At 44.2% G+C, this 20206-nt stretch overlaps 1 protein-coding gene across 2 annotated transcripts in view; it reads right to left on the bottom strand.

Annotated features, from left to right (window-relative positions):
- Positions 1 to 18910, bottom strand: part of LOC144494771 (choline transporter-like protein 1) — a 92571-nt gene extending 73661 nt beyond the window's left edge. For both annotated transcript variants that reach the window (XM_078214084.1, XM_078214086.1), the window contains exon 1: positions 18767 to 18910. In XM_078214084.1, coding sequence (XP_078070210.1) covers positions 18767 to 18790 — 24 coding nt within the window. In that variant the 5' untranslated portion in view covers positions 18791 to 18910. The remainder of the gene's footprint in view (positions 1 to 18766) is intronic.
- Positions 18911 to 20206: the final 1296 nt, after the last annotated feature.

Below are 20206 nucleotides of genomic sequence, written 5' to 3'. Positions count from 1 at the left end.
TTACTGAGCAAGACTCCTCCAAGGTTACAACACGGTGCGATTAAATGCAATTGGATTATCTATGAGGAGAACTTGGCTTAATTACGACAGCAATTTACAGCAGCCCAGATGATAGGACTTACGAGCAGCCAGTTAGCCAAGATGGAAGGTTACTGGTATGAATCACCACCAGACAAAACTTCCACCTTCAATTAATAGCTCTAATCCTGAAGTACAATCCTGAATAACCAGCTGTCAGTATTTTCACACAGGCTTTGACTTATAAATACACGCAAGGAGTTAAAACCCTGCTGTGCGTCAAACACTCCGGGAGAGTTCCAACTTTTGAAATCTTACTATGGCACCTGCGAGGTGTATTTGAGCAAGTCTGCGATAGCAAGGTTAAGCAGCTTGGCTAGTGGACTTCACTTTGGCAAACATACAGCAGTAAGTATAATCCTTATCCCTGCTACATCAAACTCTGTACCTTTCACATCCCTCCCACAGTAAAGCTGGACAATCTTCTATCTGCAGCTTAACAATTCACATCATTCCCCGATCCCTCTTTTCTATTTCCCGCCTCCATTAGTAAAAATTAAACATTGGATCCTTCTTGATAGAATCCCTACAGTGCAGAAGGAGGTCACTCGGCCCAATAAGTATGCACTGACCAAAATTCCACCCAGACCCTATTCCCATAACACCACAGGTTGACCCTGCTAATCCCCCTGCCACTAGGGTTAACCTAGCATGGCCAATCAACCTAACCTGCACATCTTTGGACTGTGGGAGGAAACCGGAGCACCTGGAGGAAACCCATGCAGACACGGGGAGAACGTGCAAACTCCACACAGTCACCGGAGGCCAGAACTGAACCTGGGTCCCTGACACTGTGAGGCAGCAGTGCTAACCACTGTGCGACCATGATATCTGAAGTGAACCATCTACATGAAAGAAGGCTCCAAGCCCAGCCCAGAAATCAATTCAATTTGATGCAGATTTTCTAAGTAACAAACACAAACAAGCGATACATCTATCCTGCAGATAATTCACTGGGGAAAATGAGCAGTTCCCATCCAGGTACTTTCTTATATGGAGTTCCCCAACAAAACCCTTCATTACATACATATATCTAAAAAACACATCTACTCATACATCTCTTTGTCCAAACCATCTTCATTATGATGCAGCAGGGGTCAGGTTACTAGCTTTGACACAAAACTATGGGAACCCAAGTGTCCTAATTCTTAACAGCACTACTCAGCATTGTGGAACCCTTGAGTTTTCAGTATCCGAGTTCATCTGTTTCCCTTGGTTCATTACATTTCCTGAACTATGCTATGTTTAAATTGCAAATATGCTTCGTTAGCTGAATTTCATCTTTTGTTTGCCATCTGTTTTATACAGTGTTCAATCACGGTGGCACAGTGGTTAGCACTGCTGCCTCACAGCGCCAGGGACCCGGGTTCAATTCCAACCTTAGACCGCTGTCTGTGTGAAGTTTGCACATTCTTCTCCCCCGTGCCTGCGTGGGTTTCCTCCGCGTGCTCCGGTTTCCTCCCACATTCTGAAGATGTGCAGCTTAGGTGGATTGGCCATGGTAAGTTTTCCCTTAGTGTCCCAAGATGTGTAGGTTAGGTGGATTTGTGGGGTAGAGTACGTGGGGTTATGGGGGTAGAGCGTGGGGTCAGTGCAGACTTGATGGGCTGAATGGCCTCATTTTGCACCGTAGGGGATTCTATTCTATGATCATGGAATGAAACACTATTTTCTACCAATGCTAACTTTATCTTTCACTTTTACATACACGCACACAGACTGGAAAATCCCACTCGTAGGCATGGTGTGTGTCCTGCCCACTATGATTCCCATCATGGGCGGATAGGAAAATTCTGCCCTCTGACTCAGAAACAGGTCAATTTTGATGATTCTTTAACTGCAGTCTGACAAATCTCAATACTTGTATACTGAAGCAGGCCTTTTCCTTGGAAACCTAAACTGTTCTTCAATGTCTTTCTTGGTCATCAATCATTTTTGGGAACAGTGAATCTGTCCCTTGCTCTTTTGTAATGTGGTTCTGCTCTAAGTTACTGGACCATTGCTTAGATAGTACACAGTCATCTTATCAAACAAGAGCAGAGGAATGCCACTGCTGCACTATCGCACTTTACTGTCATTGGCTTTTGGCCACCCAGTATAGGAGAGAAATCAGTGGACCATTCCACGGATTTGCTCCTGTATCCAGCCAAAGTGACTGCTTACAGATCCTGGTTACAAGGAATTGGGGGGAGTGCTCACTCTAGCTGCCTCCCTCTCTTCCGCATCTTTGCTTGCACCCAGGTGGTCCTTGAGAAATGACGTGGAGATGCTGACGTTGGACTGGGGTGGGCACAGTAAGTAGTCTCACAACACCAGGTTGAAGTCCAACAGGTATATTTGGTATCACAAGCTTTCAGAGCACTGCTCCTTCATCAGGTGCATGAAGAGTTGGGTTCACAAACACGGCATATATAGACAGAGACTCAATTGCAAGATGATCTTCTGGTTCATCATGTCCCTCAAACAAAAACGGTGCCACTTCAATGTGATCACACTGGAGGTCAACTTAAGCTCTTCTTTTGGCTCAACTTAGAAGGCATATACTAAACTTCGTCAGACTGACAGAATACTTACTAACGTTGCCATGGCGAACCCTTCTCACCTTCCCATTTAGTAACTCAACCGCTCACTTTTAGCAGATGTATATCTGAATCTCAATTTTTTCTGTTCCGTTTCCTTCTAAAGTTTTACCACGGGGTGTAAATAGAACAGAAGGCAAATGCAAAACTAAAGCTGTGTGTCTGGCCCAACCTGTTTGATGAGTATTCAACGTGAGCAGTAATTCTAAACCCACGTGTCCACGCTATTTTCATAGCCGTTAAGTCCTCATTTTAAACTAGTGTGAGATTTTGTGACAAGTGGGTAGCATTCCTATCCCTGGGCCAGAAGTTTCAGATTCAAGTCCCGCTACAGAACTTGATGGCCATGGAAGGGGTGTTCATAATGTGGCCCAACAGGTTGTAAATCCTTCCAATATGCCTGATGGCAGGCAGCAAGAGCAGGAGAGCTCCCTGGTCAGCCTTTTTTTTGGTACCTTTCGATACTTTTATTCCAACCAAAAAACCTAATTCAAATTAAATCCAATTCATGGTTCCCATATAACAAACATACAAGATCCAAACTGACAAGACGAGACATTGAATCCCTTCTTGGGCTTGATCAAATAAGATCCAAGTTGACAGGATGAGTCTTTGCACCCCATCCCGGGCTTGATCTAATGCTTCATCTTCTTCACAGTGCCACAGTGGTTAGCACTACTGCTTCACAGTGCCAGGGACCCAGGTTCAATTCCCGGCTTGGATCACTGTCTGTGCGGAGTCTGCACGTTCTCCCCACGTCTGCGTGGATTTCCTCCGGGTGCCCCAGTTTCCTCCCACAGTCCGAAAGACATGCTGGTTAGCTGAATTGGCCATGCTAAGTTCTCCCTCAGTATACCCGAACATGTGCCGGAGTGTGGCAACTAGGCTGATTTTCACAGTAACTTCATTGCAGTGTTAATGTAAGCCTATTTATGACTAATAAATAAACTTTACTTTTAATCTTAGCCAAACAGCCAAAATGCAGAAGGCAACAGCAAACCACTGCAGTAGTTTTAAGCATGAACCAATCCAAAGGAAGCCCATGGTTGCCAACATCTTCTTAGGGCAAGGTACCCAGAAGCAGAGAAATATATTAAATGGTTTATGATCTCTGCTCCAATCGCTAACTCCAGTCACACATTCTGCAACCTCAGAACAGTGTGAAAATGAGTGTTGTTTCCTATCGCAAACATTTTCTCTCGCATCTGTGGTCCTTTCTTCTAAACCTTTAGACCCTGGAAACAGTCCATTTCTGCCCACTCCTTTACCAATCAACTCGTCACTCACTCCTCTGTTCTTTTGAGAACAACACCAGTTTTTGATTCGGTCCTTATATTACTGCATAGCAGACCCTGTACTAGTGAATCAGTGTTCCAGCCATGCCAATGTTTCAATGTTTTCTGTGCCGCCAAGCACAAAAGTAGTTTTAGACGTAATTTTCACGTACCAACCGACTCAAGAACAGCTTCTTCCCTGCTGCTGTCAGACTTTTGAATAGACTTACCTTGCACTAAGTTGATCTTTCTCTACACCCTAGCTATGACTGTAACACTACATTCTGCACTCTCTCCTTTCCTTCTCTATGAATGGTATGCTTTGTCTGTATAGCGCGCAAGAAACAATACTTTTCACTGAATGTTAATACGTGACAATAATAAATCAAATTAAATCTCTTCCCTGCTGCCATCAGACTTTTGAATGGACCTACTATATATTAAGCTGATCTTTCTCTACACCCTAGCTATGACTGTAACACTACATTCTGCACCCACTCCTTTCCTTCTGTCCTATGTATCTTATGAATGTTGTTTTGTCTGTATAGCATGCACAAAACAATACTTTTCACTGTATCCCAATATATCTGACAATAAGTCAAATCATTTCTCATCAGCATAAAGCAAAATACCTGTTTTAATAATTATAACCTTTTGTTTTAACCTGTATGTACCACCTCACATTTACTAACATCAAGTTCCACCTGCCACTTTCTTACCCATTCTATCATTTCAGCGAGTGATGTTTAGAATTATTTATGATGCATTTTATTTCAGAATCATCTGAAAACTATTCTCTACAGCCCTATATCAAAATCATTGAGATACAAAGTGAACAGAAGCAATACAAGAACAGAACCCTGTGGAGACACGACTATCCGCTTCTATCCATTTAAACTCCCTTGAAATCCTAACCTCATTCCCTCAGTCTTACCATGTTTTAATCCAGATGTACCACCCTCCCCTAGTTTCATATCCTTCGACAGTATTATCATACTTTATTGGTTGCTTTCTCAAAGTCCACATAAAATGAATCCACTGCATTTCCCCAAGTCATGATGTGGAGATGCCGGCGTTGGACTGGGGTGAACACAGTAAGAAGTCTCACAACACCAGGTTAAAGTCCAACAGGTTTATTTGGTAGCAAATACCATAAGCTTTCGGAGCACTGCTCCTTCGTCAGATGGAGTGGAAATGTGCTCTCAAACAGTGCAAACAGACACAAAATCAAGTTGCAGAATACGGATTAGAATGCGAATCCTACAGCCAGCCAGGTCTTAAAGGTACAGACAATGTGGGTGGAGGGAACATTAATGTGGAGATGCCGGCGTTGGACTGGGGTAAACACAGTAAGAAGTTTAACAACACCAGGTTAAAGTCCAACAGGTTTATTTGGTAGCAAAAGCCACACAAGCTTTCGAGGCTCTGAGCCCCTTCTTCAGGTGAGTGGGAATTCTGTTCACAAACAGAACTTATAAGACACAGACTCAATTTACATGAATAATGGTTGGAATGCGAATACTGTATTCGCATTCCAACCATTATTCATGTAAATTGAGTCTGTGTCTTATAAGTTCTGTTTGTGAACAGAATTCCCACTCACCTGAAGAAGGGGCTCAGAGCCTCGAAAGCTTGTGTGGCTTTTGCTACCAAATAAACCTGTTGGACTTTAACCTGGTGTTGTTAAACTTCTTACTGTGGGAACATCAAACACAGGTTAAAGAGATGTGTATTGTCTCCAGACAGAACAGCTAGTGAGATTCTGCAAGCCCAGGAGGCAAGCTGTGGGGGTTACTGATAATGTGACATAAATCCAACATCCCGGTTTAGGTCGTCCTCATGTGTGCGGAACTTGGCTATCAGTTTCTGCTCAACCTCAAACAGACCATTGTCCGCAGCAAACTACCCAGCCTTCAGGAGAACAGTGACCACGACACCACACAACCCTGCCACAGCAAGCTCTGCAAGACGTGCCGGATCATCGACACGGATGCCATCATCTCACGTGAGAACACCATCTACCAGGTACATGGTACCTACTCTTGCAACTCGGCCAACGTTGTCTACCTGATACGCTGCAGGAGAGGATATCCCGAGGCATGGTACATTGGGGAAACCATGCAGACGCTACGACAATGGATGAATGAACACCGCTCGACAATCACCAGGCAAGACTGTTCTCTTCCTGTGGGGGAGCACTTCAGCAGTCACGGGCATTCAGCCTTGGATCTTCAGGTAAGCGTTCTCCAAGGCGGCCTTCACGACACACGACAGCGCAGAGTCGCTGAGCAGAAACTGATAGCCAAGTTCCTGGTGTTGTGAGACTTCTTACTGTTTTCCCCAAGTCACCATATCTGTCACCTGCTCGAGTTTGGGAAATAAAATCTTCGTTCGTTCCTTGTCATTTATCCAATATCGATATAAATGTTATGCCTAACTTAATTATCCAAATGTTCCCCACTGCAGAGGTTAAGATAACTGATCTTGTCCACGTTCGTGTGGAAAGTGAGTACTATCTTGGTCACACTCATCCTCCAACAAACAAAATGTTGGACAATAATTTTATTACTCATTAGGCTTTCCCATTTCCTTCTGGGTCCATGGATGTGCTTCATTTGGTCTCAGAACCTCATCTGCATTTCTTCAGCTTAAACTAGCTTTTCTATTTTTTTTGTTTTTAACCAATTGTAAATTAAGTGAACTCTCTCAAGCATTAAGTTCTCAAACATCTCTAAACTGTGAACTAGCTTAAGCAATACTGTGACTAAGCTACATAATTAAAGCAAAGATTAACTCTGTTTTGTTAAGCAAAATGATTTTTAAATTGGTGAAGTATGTCCAAATGGTTGATGTGATGTGTTTAGTGTGCTCCGCGCTGTGTGTGCGCCAGTTTGCTTCTCATTTTCAGCTTAAATCTCTCCTAAGTACACAGCCTCTCCAGCGGCAAGTCTTCCACCGCGCCTGATTGCAGCGACACAGAAACTGGGTCCCTCACCACCACAGGTTAAAGCTTCTGAAGAACTCCCAGAATCATAGAATTTTACAGCACAGGAGGCCATTCGGCCCATTCATGTCTACACCAGCTTTCAAAGGAGCTACCCAGCTAGTCCCATTCTCCAGCCATCTAAATTCATCACTTTAGTCTAGCCATAATACCACTAAGCCATCACCTTTTTCGGGGAGATGATGGCCTTATTGCTGGACTATTAATCCAGAAACTCAGTTAATGTTCTGGTGACCTGGGTTCGAATCCCGCCATGGCAGGTGGTGGAATTTGAATTCAATAAAAAATATCAGAAATTAAGGATCTACTGATAACCATGAAACTATTGTTGATTGTCGGAAAATCCCATCTGGTTCACTAATGTCCTTTGGGAAGGATATCTGCCATCCTTACCTGGTCTGGCTCCAGATCTACAGCAATGTGGTTGACTCTCAACTGCCCTCTGAACAAGGACAACTAGGGATGGACAATAAATGCTGGTCAGCCAGTGACGCCCATGTCCCACGAATGAAACCTCCACCATTCTCCCAGGTAGTACATTTCAAATCCCAACAACTCTCTGAGTAAAGAAGTTTCTCTTCATCTTACTCCTAGCTCTCTTGCTGGCCATCTTGAAATTGTGATCCCTAGTCACTGATATACCAACTAGTGGAAACAGAATATCCTTCTTTATCATTTTGAATACCTCAAAAGGTCACCTCTTAATCGGGCGGCACGGGAGCACAGCGGTTAGCACTGCTGCTTCACAGCTCCAGGGACCTGGGTTCGATTCCCGGCTCGGGTCACTGTCTGTGCGGAGTTTGCACATTCTCCCCGTGTCTGCGTGGGTTTCCTCCGGATGCTCTGGTTTCCTCCCACAGTCCAAAGATGTGCGGGTTAGGTTGATTGGCCAAGCTAAATTGCCCCTTAGTGTCCCAGGATGCATAGGTTAGAGGGATTAGTGGGTAAATATGAGGGTTCGAGGGATTAGCAGGTAAATATGTAGGAATACAGGGATAGGGCCTGGGTGGGATTGTTGTCGGTGCAGACTCGATGGGCCGAATGGCCTCTTTCTGTACTGTAGGATTCTATGGCTTCTATGGATTCTAACCTTCTCTGCTCCAAGGAGAGCAAGCCCAATTTCTCTAATCTTTCCTTGTACGTAAAATTGCTCATTCATGGGATCATTCTATTAAATCTCCTTTGCACTCTCTCTAGAGCTTTAATATTCTTCCTTAAATAAGGTGCCGAAAACTGAACACAATACTCAAAATGTGGTCTGAGCAATGATTTGTAGAGGTGTAGCATCACTTCCTTACTTTTATACTGTCTGCCTCGATTGATAAACTCAAGAAACATAAAAGCCTTCGTAACAACTGTTTCATCTTGCCTGGCCACAATCAAAGGGTTATACACTTGAACCAAGGTCCCTCTGCTCCTGTACTCCCCTCAAAGTTGTACCATTGAGCCTGTATCGTCTCCTCATGCTTCTTCTACCAAAATACATTACCTCACATTTTGTTGCATTGAAATTCATCTGCCAGGTATCTGGACATTTGACCAACTTGCCAATGTCCCTCTGAAGTCGCTCAGCGTCATCCTCATAATGTACTATTCTCCCTAGCTTAGTATCATCTGCAAATTTAGAGATTTTGCCTTCAACACCCACCTCTAAATCACTTATATCAGAAAAGGCGAGGGTCCTTGGGAAACACCACTTTCAACTTGTCTCCAGCCTGAGAAATGTCCATTTGCACCGACCGTCTGTTTCCTATCTCTTAGTAAGAAGTCTCACAACACCAGGTTAAGTCCAACAGGTTTATTTGGTAGCAAATACCATAAGCTTTCGGAGCACAGCTCCTTCGTCAGATGGAGTGGATATCTGTTCTCCAACAGTGCACAGACACAGAAATCAAGTTACAGAATACTAATTAGAATGTAAATCTCTACAGCCAGCCAGGTCTTAAAGGTACAGATAATGTGGGTGGAGGGAGCATTCAACACAGGTTAAAGAGATGTGTATTGTCTCCAGACAGAACAGCTAGTGAGATTCTACAAGCCCAGGAGGCAAGCTGTGGGGGTTACTGATAATGTGACATAAATCCAACATCCCGGTTTAGGCCGTCCTCATGTGCGCGGAACTTGGCTATCAGTTTCTGCTCAGCGACTCTGCGCTGTCGTGTGTCGTGAAGGCCGCCTTGGAGAACGCTTACCTGAAGATCCAAGGCTGAATGCCCGTGACTGCTGGAAGTGCTCCCCCACAGGAAGAGAACAGTTTTGCCTGGTGATTGTCGAGCGGTGTTCATTCATCCGTTGTCTTAGCGTCTGCATGGTTTCCCCAATGTACCATGCCTCGGGACCAAGATCGAATCCATATCATGACTCCTATCTCTTAGCCAACTTTCTAATCCATGCTGCCAAGGACCCATCAATCCCAAACATTTCTAATTTGCTAACCAACTTGCCACGTGGCACCGAATCAAAAGCTTTCAGAAAGTCCAAATATACAACATCCACGGCACTCCCCTCATCCACTGTCTGTGTCATCTTGTCAAAGAATTCAAGTAAATTTGGCAGACATGACCTGCCCTTGACAATGCCATGGTGACTGTCTAATATTAACTTATTTTTCTCCAAGTGTATATTATCCTGACGAAGGGTCATCCTGACTCGAAACACTGGCTCTATTCTCTCTCCACAGATGCTGTCAGACCTGAGATTTTCCAGCATTTTCGGTTTTTGTTACCTCTCTCCCTCTTCTAAGGCACGCAGTGGAGAGTCGCTGCTCCAAAATCAGCCGCATGTTGTTCACGGACTGCTAACCTCTGGCACTTCATGTAGATGTGACTCTCCCGGATGTCTAGTGGATTCAAAATTGCCCACATCTTGCCTGCCACACACATCACACGCTTTCTCAAAGTCCCTGCCATCCTCACTGATCAAGACGATGCACACTGCTAAAGCTCTGCTGTTCCTAAGCCACAAACAATTATCTAACAGCCCGTCTCCTCTCTCTCTCTCTTTGCTTTGGCACTTTTTTTACTCCAACCTAGAAAAGCTATTTAAATTGAATCCAATTCATGGACCCCACGTGAGGGACAAACAAGATCCAAGCTGACAAGACAAGACAAGACATTGCATCCCTCCCGAGTTTGATCTAACACTTCATCTTAGCCAAAAGGCTGAGATGGCTTTGAAAAGTTGCAGCAGGTAAAGACTCAGTTTAACCTCATTGGCTACCTGGATCCTTTACTCCACCCTAGCCCGGGGCAGAGGAGGGAGGGAAACACTACAGCAATGTAATGTTTCGGGCTTTACCATTCATTGACATTGGGTCCTCTGCGATCCCCTTGTTAGTTATGGTGTGTGAGCCAAATTCTCCCAGAATCATCCTCCGTCACTTCTCACTGCCGTCCTCTGTTGGATGCTCAGATGCAGTTTGTTCCCCACCTCCACCCCATCAAAATATATGCATGAAAGCCCACCAGTATAAAATCCTACAGTGTAGAAGGCCGCCATTCGGCCCATCGAGTCTGCACCAACCACAATCCCACCCAGGCTCTATCCCCATAACCCCGTGCATTTACCCTAGCTAGTCCCCCTGACACTAAGGGGCAATTTACCATGGCCAATCCACCTAACCCGCAAATCTTTGGACTACGGGAGGAAACGGAGCGCCCGGAGGAAACCCACACAGCCACGGGGAGAATGTGTAACCTCCACACGGACAGTGACCCAAGCCGGGATTCGAACCCAGATGCCTGGTGCTGTGACGCAGCAGTGTTAACCACTGTGCTGCCCTACGTAGACTGTATGTGGACATGGCCTGGTGCTCATGTGCCAAATCTTCAGCTATAGAATCCCAACAGTGCAGAAGGAGGCCATTCGACCCATTGAGTCTGCACCAACTCTCCGACAAAGTATCTTACCCAGCCCTATCCTCGTAACGCCACACATTTACCATGGCCAATCTACCTAACCTGCACATCTTTGGACTGCGGACATAAAGCTTGCTGAAACTTTGGCTGAGCCAAAGACTAAGAGTAAACTGACAGGTAATCTGGAATGGAGCCCAAAAGCAGATTGATGTCTAAATGTATCAAGTTTGGTGAGCTCCAACAGCCAAACATAAAATAACAAAAGACATTCCAATACTAAAAAAAATCCTGTTACACAATGCAACCAAAACATCTATAATTCAGTATATGAGGCACAAAGTAACAAGTCATAAAACCCGCTATTTTATTTCTAAATACAAATAGAGGAGCTTGGTTACTTTACTCATCTAAATTGATGATATTGAGCTCCAATGTGGGCTCCATGTAGAAGAGAGGCGGATATAATTTATAGTTTAGTGGAATCAACCTTATGGCAGATGTGACTCAAGTTAATTCACTTTGTGCATTACATTGAAGATTGATTAGAACAGCCAGCAGAATTGAAATACAACTCCTCCTGCCTTGTGGACTATTAGTCTGCACCACAAACATTTCCAACGAGATCTGCAATGAATGGGTGTGGTTCCTACATATAGGAGTGCCAAATGCTGCATGGAGTATATCAGCAGACATCATATTGCCAGACGCAAACACAGAAATTGAATATTTTTATTGCATCAGAACCCTCCCCCCAAAACAACTATTTCATGTGTCAGCGGCTCTCAAATTTGACTTCTTCTTGCTGTTCCGAAAATGGCACAATGTGGGTTTTTTTCCCTCTTGCAAGAGTGACAACACTTCAAAGAATTTCAAGGGTCGAAATGCACTTTGGGATATCCTGTGGTTGTGACAGGTGCTATCTAAATGCAGGTCCAAAACGCATATGGCTGTGGACAACGAAAATACTTCAAAATGGTGAGAGTGTGGGTGAGGAATCTCAGTCAGTGGAAGCAAAAACAGGGGAAAGTAAGAGAAATAAAACAGACTAATTGCAAAGTGACAATGCTATGACGATTCAAGAAGGCTCAGCTTCAAGATCGCAATTGAAATGGGGAAAGGGAAACTATGCAAAGTAGTAAAATGCACCAGTGAATCATAAGAATCTGGTGAACTTGTGCGATGACAATATTCTCTCTAATCTCAACAAAACAAAGGAGATAGACAACTTCAGCAAGCATAGTGGAAGACACACTCATGTCTACATCAATGGGGACGAAGTAGAAATGGTCGAGAGCTTCAAGTTCTTAGCTGTCCAGATCACCAACCTGTCCTGGTCTCCCCATGCTGACACTATAGTTAAGAAAGCCTACCAATGCCTCTACTTTCTCAGAAGACTAAGGAAATTTGGCATGTCAGCCACGACTCTAACCAACTTTTACAGATGCACCATAGAAAGCATACTTCTGGTTGTATCACAGCTTGGTATGGCTCCTGCTCTGCCCAAGACCACAAGAAACTACAAAGGGTCATGAATGAAGCCCAGTCCATCACACAAACCAGTCTCCCATCCATTAACTCTGTCTTCACTTCCCGCTGCCTTGGAAAAGCAGCTAACATAATTAAGTACCCCACGCACCCCAGACATACTCACTTCTACCTTCGCCTGTCAGGAAAAAGATACAAAAGTCGGAGGTCACGTACCAACCAACTTAAGAACAGCTTCTTCCCCGCTGCTGTCAGACTTTTGAATGGATCTACCTCGCACTAAATTGATCTTTCTCTACACCCTAGCTATGACTGTAACGCTACATTCTGCACTCTCTCGTTTCCTTCTCTATGAACGGAATGCTTGGTCTGTATAGCGCACAAGAAACAATACTTTTCACTGTATACTAATACATGTGACAAAAGTAAATCAAATCAAATAAAGAACTGCTTACTACGAGCAAGAACTGTTCTTTTGGGCTCTTTAAACTTGAGCTTATCCAAAACTATACTTGTGTCATAATACACCAATTACCTTCACCCATTATCAAACCATATATTTTGCAATTTTCAGAACACCCAAATAAAAATCAAATTCAAGTGGAGCTGACAGTGTAACACATGGGATTAATGTAGTCTTTTATGATTCTGTTGCTCTGAAATGTGTACCTATTTAAGTATTCCATTGCTGCATTTTATGGTTGGCAGTATGATGCCGGACGGTATATTCCATGTGCAGCAGTTGTCACTGGTAAGCTCGTGCACACAGCTTCACCAACTCCTGGTCCAGTTGTGTCTTGATTTCAAAATTTGCACCCTTGTTTTCAAGTCCCTCTGTGATCACACCCCTATCTACCTTTGCAATTCCCTCCAGCTTCATAATCCTCCAAGATCTCTGCACTCCGCCAATTCAGGCCTCTTTGCAAGTACCCAATTTTAAGTCACCCCACACTGCTGGGGCCTGGCCCTCAAGTTTTCGAATTGCCTCTCTAAACCTGTCTGTCTCTCTTTGCTCCTTTAAGCCATTTCCTTAATATTGACCTCTTTATCCAAGTTTTTGGTCATCTCCCGAATATCTCAGTGTTAAGTATCATGTTTTTGTTTGAAAAAGCTCTTGAAAGGTCTTAAGGGACTGACTTCATAGAATCCCTACAGTGCAGAAGGAGGCCATTCGTCCCATCGCGTCTGCCACAATCCCACCCAGACCCTATCTCCATAATTACCTTGGCACTAAGAGGCAATTTAGCATGGCCGATCAAACTATACCGCACATCTTTGGAGTGTGGGAGGAAACCGGAGCGCCCAGAAGAAACCCACACAGACACGGGGAGAACATGCAGACTCTGCACAGACAGTGAACCAACCTGGGAATCAAACCCAGGTCCTTAGCATTGTGAGGGGGCAGTGCTAGCCACTGTGCCATGTACTTAATTGTTTTGTGTGCTGTGGTGGTAAAGAACTAGCCAGATAAGTTTTCTTCAGTTTAACAAAAATAAGTAATTTATTTTATCACACTGAAGTCAATCCCAGTGTGGACTGGGTATTCACATGTACATAGGAAGTAACATGTCACTAGCATGGGATTCTTGACTGTCCACTCTAACCACCACCACCCACACCACTTCCCCCCAAACACGCACACTGCCCTGCAACATGGGCAGACACACAGCTTATAAGAGCCGCTAAGATTATTGAATAAACCCTTCTGCTGGTTAGTTAACCATTGTGCTAACCACTCTGCCACCACAGTTAAAGGAGTTGCAGATGATACAAAAACTGGGGGAGTAGTGGATAGTGAGGAGGGTTGTCAGAGGATACAGCAGGATATAAATCGGCTGGAGACCTGGGCCGAAATATGGCAGATGGAATTTAACCCGGACAAATATAAAGTGATGCGATTTGGAAGGTCTACTGCAGAAAGAAAATACACAGTAAATGGTGGAGCCCTTAGAAATATTAGCATACAGAGGGATCTAGGCATGCAGATCCACAGTTCCCTGAAGGTGACAACTCAGGTGGACAAGGTGGTCAAGCAGGTGTATGGCATGCTGGCCTTCATAGGTCAGGGTGTTGAGTATAGGAATTGGAAAATCATGTTGCAGCTGTATAAGACTTTGGTTAGGCCGCAGTTAGAGTGTTGTGTACAATTCCGGTCACCACAAGACCAAAAGGATGTTGATGCTTTGGAAAGCTTCCAGAAGAGATTTACCAGGATGTTGCCTGGTTTGGACTATGAAGAAATGTTGAACAAACTTGGATTGTTTTCATTGGAGCTCCGGAGGATGAGACAGGATCTGATAGAGGTTTACAAGATTATGACTGGCTTGGATAGAGTGGATAGTCAAGAATCTTTTTCCCAGCGTCAAATTACTCAGGGGCATAGGTTGAAAGTGAGAGGGGGAAAAGTTTAATAGAGATGTAAGGGGCAAGTTTTTCCACACAGAGGGTGGTGAATGCCTGGAACGTGCTGCTGGAGGAGGTGGTAGAAGCAGATTCTATAACAACGTTCAAGGGGCATCTGGATAGATACATGAATAGGCAGGGAATAGAGGGATAGGGACCATGTAGAGGCAAGAAAATATTACAGAGGCATCTGTGTCGGCACAGACTTGGTGGGTCGAAGAGCCTGTTCCTGTACTGTACATTGTTCTTGCAGTTCTAAGGTTTTAAACTGGTGTTTCAGAAGCAAGATCCCTACTCATTTTTTCTATGAAAATTAAGTTAATTGCCTTGGTTATTATGCAGCACAGCTAATCTTGTCCATTACTGTTCCAGCAGAAAGGAGCCTTCTCTGCCAACATGTTTCTCACTCTAAATGTCTTCCACGCTTTTCGCTTTATAGCCGTCAGTGTTTTCACTGCGCTGTGTCTAATTATTTTTTTTTCACTATTTATCTCACGATGCAAGTCTCCCCATCACTATCTCCTCCCTTGTCAATCTCAGTCAGCCTTTATGATGTTTTAATATGTATGCAATGTGTTCCCTTTTAAAGAAACACACCAAGGTGATGAAAAGCTATAAGCAGCTCCGGCTGTCTGCTACGAGTGGCACAGTGGTTAGCACTGCTGCCTCACAGTGCCAGGGACCCGGGTTCAATTCCGGCCTGGTGACTGTCTGTCTGGAGTCTGCACATTCTCCTCGTGTCTGCGTGGGTTTTCTTTGGGTGCTCTTGTTTCCTCCCATAGTCCAAAGATGTGCGGGTTAGGGTGGATTGGCCATGTTAAATTGACCCTTAGTGTCCCAAGATGAGTAGGTTGGATGGACTAGCCATGGTAAAATGTGGGGGGTTACGGGGATAAGGCAGAGGAGAGGGCCTGGGTAAGATACTCTGTCAGAGAGTCAGTGCAGATTTGATGGGCCTATTGGCCACGTTCTGCACTGTAGGGATTCTATGATGAACATTCTAGATTGCAACTCCACCCAGCTTCAGAAGACTTTTGGAATGATGCGATTGATTACGTCCTCTGCTACTTGCCAGTTTTAAATGGATAGCTGCTGGAGTCAATTAAAACGCAGATGTTTCAGCTGATCACCCAGGCTGGGAATTAGAAGGACCTTTCTCACCCAAAGACTGACGAAGCTCTGCAATAAGTTCATAAGATATAGAAGCAGAATTAGGCCATCTGGCCCATCGAGTCTGCTCCATTATTTGATCATGGCTGATATGCTCCTCATCCCCATTTTCCTGCCTTCTCCCCATCACCCTTCAACCCATTCCCAATTAAACATCTAACTCCTCCTTAAATTTACTCACTGCCCAGCACCCACCGCACTTTGGGGTAGCGAATTCCACAGATTCACAACCCTTTGGGAGAAGTAGTTTCTCCTCAACTCTGTTTTAAATTTGCTACCCCTTATCCTAAGACTATGACCCCTCATCCTAGAATGCCCCACAAGAGGAAGTATCCGCTCCACGTCTACTTTATCCATACCTTTTATCATCTTGTATACCTCAATTTGATCTCCCCTCATTCTTCTAAATTCCAGAGAGTATAGGCCTAAACTGTTCAATCTCTCTTCATACGACAAACCCCTCATCTCTGGAATCAATCTAGTGAACCTCCTCTGAACTCGGGGGCGGGGGTTGATTAGGTGAGGTGGTCACAAAGGAATTTCCTGGCCTAAGTCGACCTGAGTTTTTAAATTCGTGGGTTTTTCCTCCTCATCCAATGCACATGGTGCGAGATGGACTGGAGAGGACAGGTATTGTGGTATACAAAAGGTATCAATTTTTGGGCTAGATAGACCAGACATTCGCTCCCTATTTATCACTGTTCTTCTGTATCTCATCAAGAATGCATTGTACAATCGCATAGTGGCCGTCTTTCCTGACTTGTAATCCAGAGAACAGTTTCCAACTTTGCTGTCTCAAGACACATCCTCGGCATGCCTTGGCAGGACAAGGGCATCAGGTCCTGGGGCATGGTCCATCATGTCCTGGAGCATCAGGTCCATCAGCACACATGGATTATTAAGCCAATGATGTCTATGCTGCCTCGGCCACATTCATCAGATGGATGACAGCTAGCTACCCAAAGACCTTCTGTCTGGTGAACTGACCACTGGGCACTCATAACCGGGACACCTGCAAGCGTGATAAGAAAATGGTGGACAATGACACTAGCAACTGCGAGACAATTACCAAGGGCCATGACCGCTGATGGCTGACTGTTTGGAGAAGCCAAGCAGCTGACTGAGGTGGTATGGGGTTCTGCTTTCCTCTGTTTTCATTGGGCTGCCCTCCATCAAGACAGAGTGGGGCTCCTGAGTCACACCAAGCAATGATTAACACAGTGCGGACCAACACAGCGCAGACCTCCTGAGACTGAAGGCTGCCAATAAGTCTGGAAGCCTGGACTAATAATCTCAAGACACAAGTTCAAATCCCACCATGGCAGCTGGAGAGTTCAAATTTAATTAGCGGAATAAATCTGAAATATAAAGCCACCTGCTGGATTGACATAAAGACCCACCTGGTTTATTAATCCTTTTAAAGAAGCAAATATGGCTTCCTCACCTGGCCTGGTCTACATGTAACTCGAGACCCACCACAATCCAGATGGCTCATGAATTCTCCTAGTGAGCCAGTGTATTCAAATAGTAAGAAGTCTCACAAAGCACGGTGAAAGTCCAAAAGGTTTATTCGGAATCACGAGCTTTCGAAATGCTGCTCCTTCATCAGGAGGGTCACCTGATGAAGGGACAGCGCTCCGAAAGCTCGGATTCCAAATAAACCCATTGGACTTTAACCTGGTGTTGAGAGACTTCTGACTGTGCCCATCCCAGTCCAATGCCGGCATCTCCACGTCATGTATTTAAATAGGACAGCTTCACACCATGTTCTAAAGGGCAATTAGGGACATCTTTTGTTGAGGACCTGTAATGCCCACATCTAACTAATGAATAAAAACTAATGTTACACCCAAAACCTGATTGAGAACAGTAAACATTACTTGATGTAGACACTGCCTTCATCTGCATATCAAAACTGAATAATTCTATATGTTGCAGGTGCAACATAAAAATTTGCAGCACTTTCCCTTCAAATACAAAAGTTGCATTTTAAATTAAAAAAATCCACCTGAAATTAGTAACTGAAAGCACTGTTTTATAAATAGTGAACACTCTTCACTCACTCCTCACTGACACAGGGCCCTATAAAGCCATTGACTGCAACCATCGATATCAGTGGGAAGTTGCTTCAAACTCCAGCCATAGAAATACAGTTGACAGAAAATTATCCTCCCTCTCTCTCTCGTTCCGCCTAATAACGCCTCTCCCAGCACAACGACCATCATTCAACCACAGCTTGCAAAAACACAAATGAAATAGCCCTTTGTTTCAATGAATTCACAATGTTTCTAAACCAAATCATCTCCTCACTTGCTGCTAGCAATTGTGTGTGTGTGTGTGTGTGTATACGTACTTGTTGTTCGAAAACATTTTGCATTTCTGAAGGGCTGGGAATCTAACCATTTTTCCTCCCCCTCAAATCAGGAAGTATGTGGAGGATTTTCCTAATGCACTGCCTCAAAATTAATTGACGGCTTTCCCTCCAGTTTTCATCAGGTTACAATTTTGCTGGGTTTCGATCAGAACTTGTCCACAGAAAGCACTTTCACTTTCACAAACATTCATTCATTGTCAAATCGCCACTGAAGGGACCTGACTAATTATAGTGTCATGGTAGACCATTAAATTTTTCTCTACAATTAAATCCAAGTGCAAAACAAAACACCCAACCGCTGCAAGTTTGAAGGAAAACAATTTTTAAAAACAGCTTTTATGCAGGTCCTGAGATTTTTTAAGCGGGTGGGATAACAGTGATGTAGTTCATTACTGATATTTTGAAAGGGATTAGAGAAGCCAATCTCACAGAAAGGGAGAGGGAGGGGAAAATTGGTAACAAAGTTATTAAAGCTCAGTCACAAAGTATTGAACCCTGGACAACATTTCAGCTACATTATTGCACTCTAAAGTCTCACTCACCTCTTCACAGCCACAGCAACCCATCACTGGCAAACATCAGTCCTCCAAAAAAAACCTAGTAAATAAATTACTGCAGGGTAGCATTCAGTGAAGAAGGACTGGAACTACATACAGCCGCACCCTTCACACAAACCCAGAAGAGAGAGAGAGAAAATGTGTGTCACAGTCAAACCACCACTGACTCCCCTAGTGTCACACTCTAACCAGTACTGACTGGATATTCAGTCTGTGCTTGGCCTGCTGGAAATTTGTAGTATGATTTTTCTCCCCCCTCACCCCAGCATTTTCTGCATTTCTTTTAAATCTCCAACATCTGCAGTATTGCCCTTTTGTGTTTCATGTGATGTAAATATTAGTTGCAATCTCTACTCTCAAGTGAGTGCCAGGTACTGTGTACTGAACCAAATTGATCAGAGATGAACTTTATGTGATTGCCACAGCTCCATTAAGTTAGAGCGTACTTTTGCAAGTATTGTGTGTAAAGTCTATTTATATGGGGGGGGGGGGGGGGAGTGATTATAAAAATGGATTCCCTGAACTATTTCACCAGTGGCGCAGTGGTTAGCACTCCGCTGGCTGCTCCAGTTTCCTCCCACAGTCCAAAAGGGGTACTGGTTAGGTGCATTGGCCGTGCTAAATTCTCCATTTTGCCGGTGGCACAGTGGTTAGCACTGCTGCCTCACAGCGCCAGGGTGGTCGCCATTAACCTAATCACTGAAGAGGACAGGCGGACAGTGCGTGACATTGAATCATTCCAATGAATGTGGCCGATTTGATCTGATTTCCACACAGTCACCCGGGTTCGATTCCCAACCTCGGGTGACCGTCTGTGTGGAGTCCGCACGTTCTCCCTGTGTCTGTGTGGGTTTCCTCCGGGTGCTCCAGTTTCCTCCTACTGTCCGAAAGATGTGCCACTTAGGTACATTGGCCATGCTAAATTCTCCCTCAGTGTACCCAAGGAGGCGACTAGGGGATTTTCACACTAACTTCATTACACTATTAATGTAAGCCTACTTGTGACACTAACAAATAAACTTTAAACCAACATTGACTGGACAGGACCATTGAATTAAGTGGTCAAAATCTAGAGACATTTTATCAACTGGATGTCATAGATATTGAATTGTATCAACAAAACAGAATAAAATTATTTTTCAATTTGATACTTCATTTTGATAACTTTATTTTTCCATAGCCATCTAAAACAAAAAATGTTGTTACTTTATTTTTGTTTAGGGTGGCGTGGTGGCACAGTGGTTAGCACTGCTGCCTCATAGTGCCAGGGACCTGGGTTCGATTCCCAGCTTGGGTGACTGTGTCGAGTTTGCACATTCTCCCCTTGTCTGCATAGGTTTCCTCAGGGTGCTCCGGTTTCCTCCCACAGTCCAAAGATGAGCTGGTTTGAGGGATTAGTGGGATAAATGCATGGTGTTTCGGGGA

Source organism: Mustelus asterias, chromosome 6 (assembly GCF_964213995.1).
Source record: "Mustelus asterias chromosome 6, sMusAst1.hap1.1, whole genome shotgun sequence".
Taxonomy (NCBI): Eukaryota; Metazoa; Chordata; class Chondrichthyes; order Carcharhiniformes; family Triakidae; genus Mustelus; species Mustelus asterias.
This window is presented reverse-complemented; position numbering and strand designations above follow the sequence as displayed.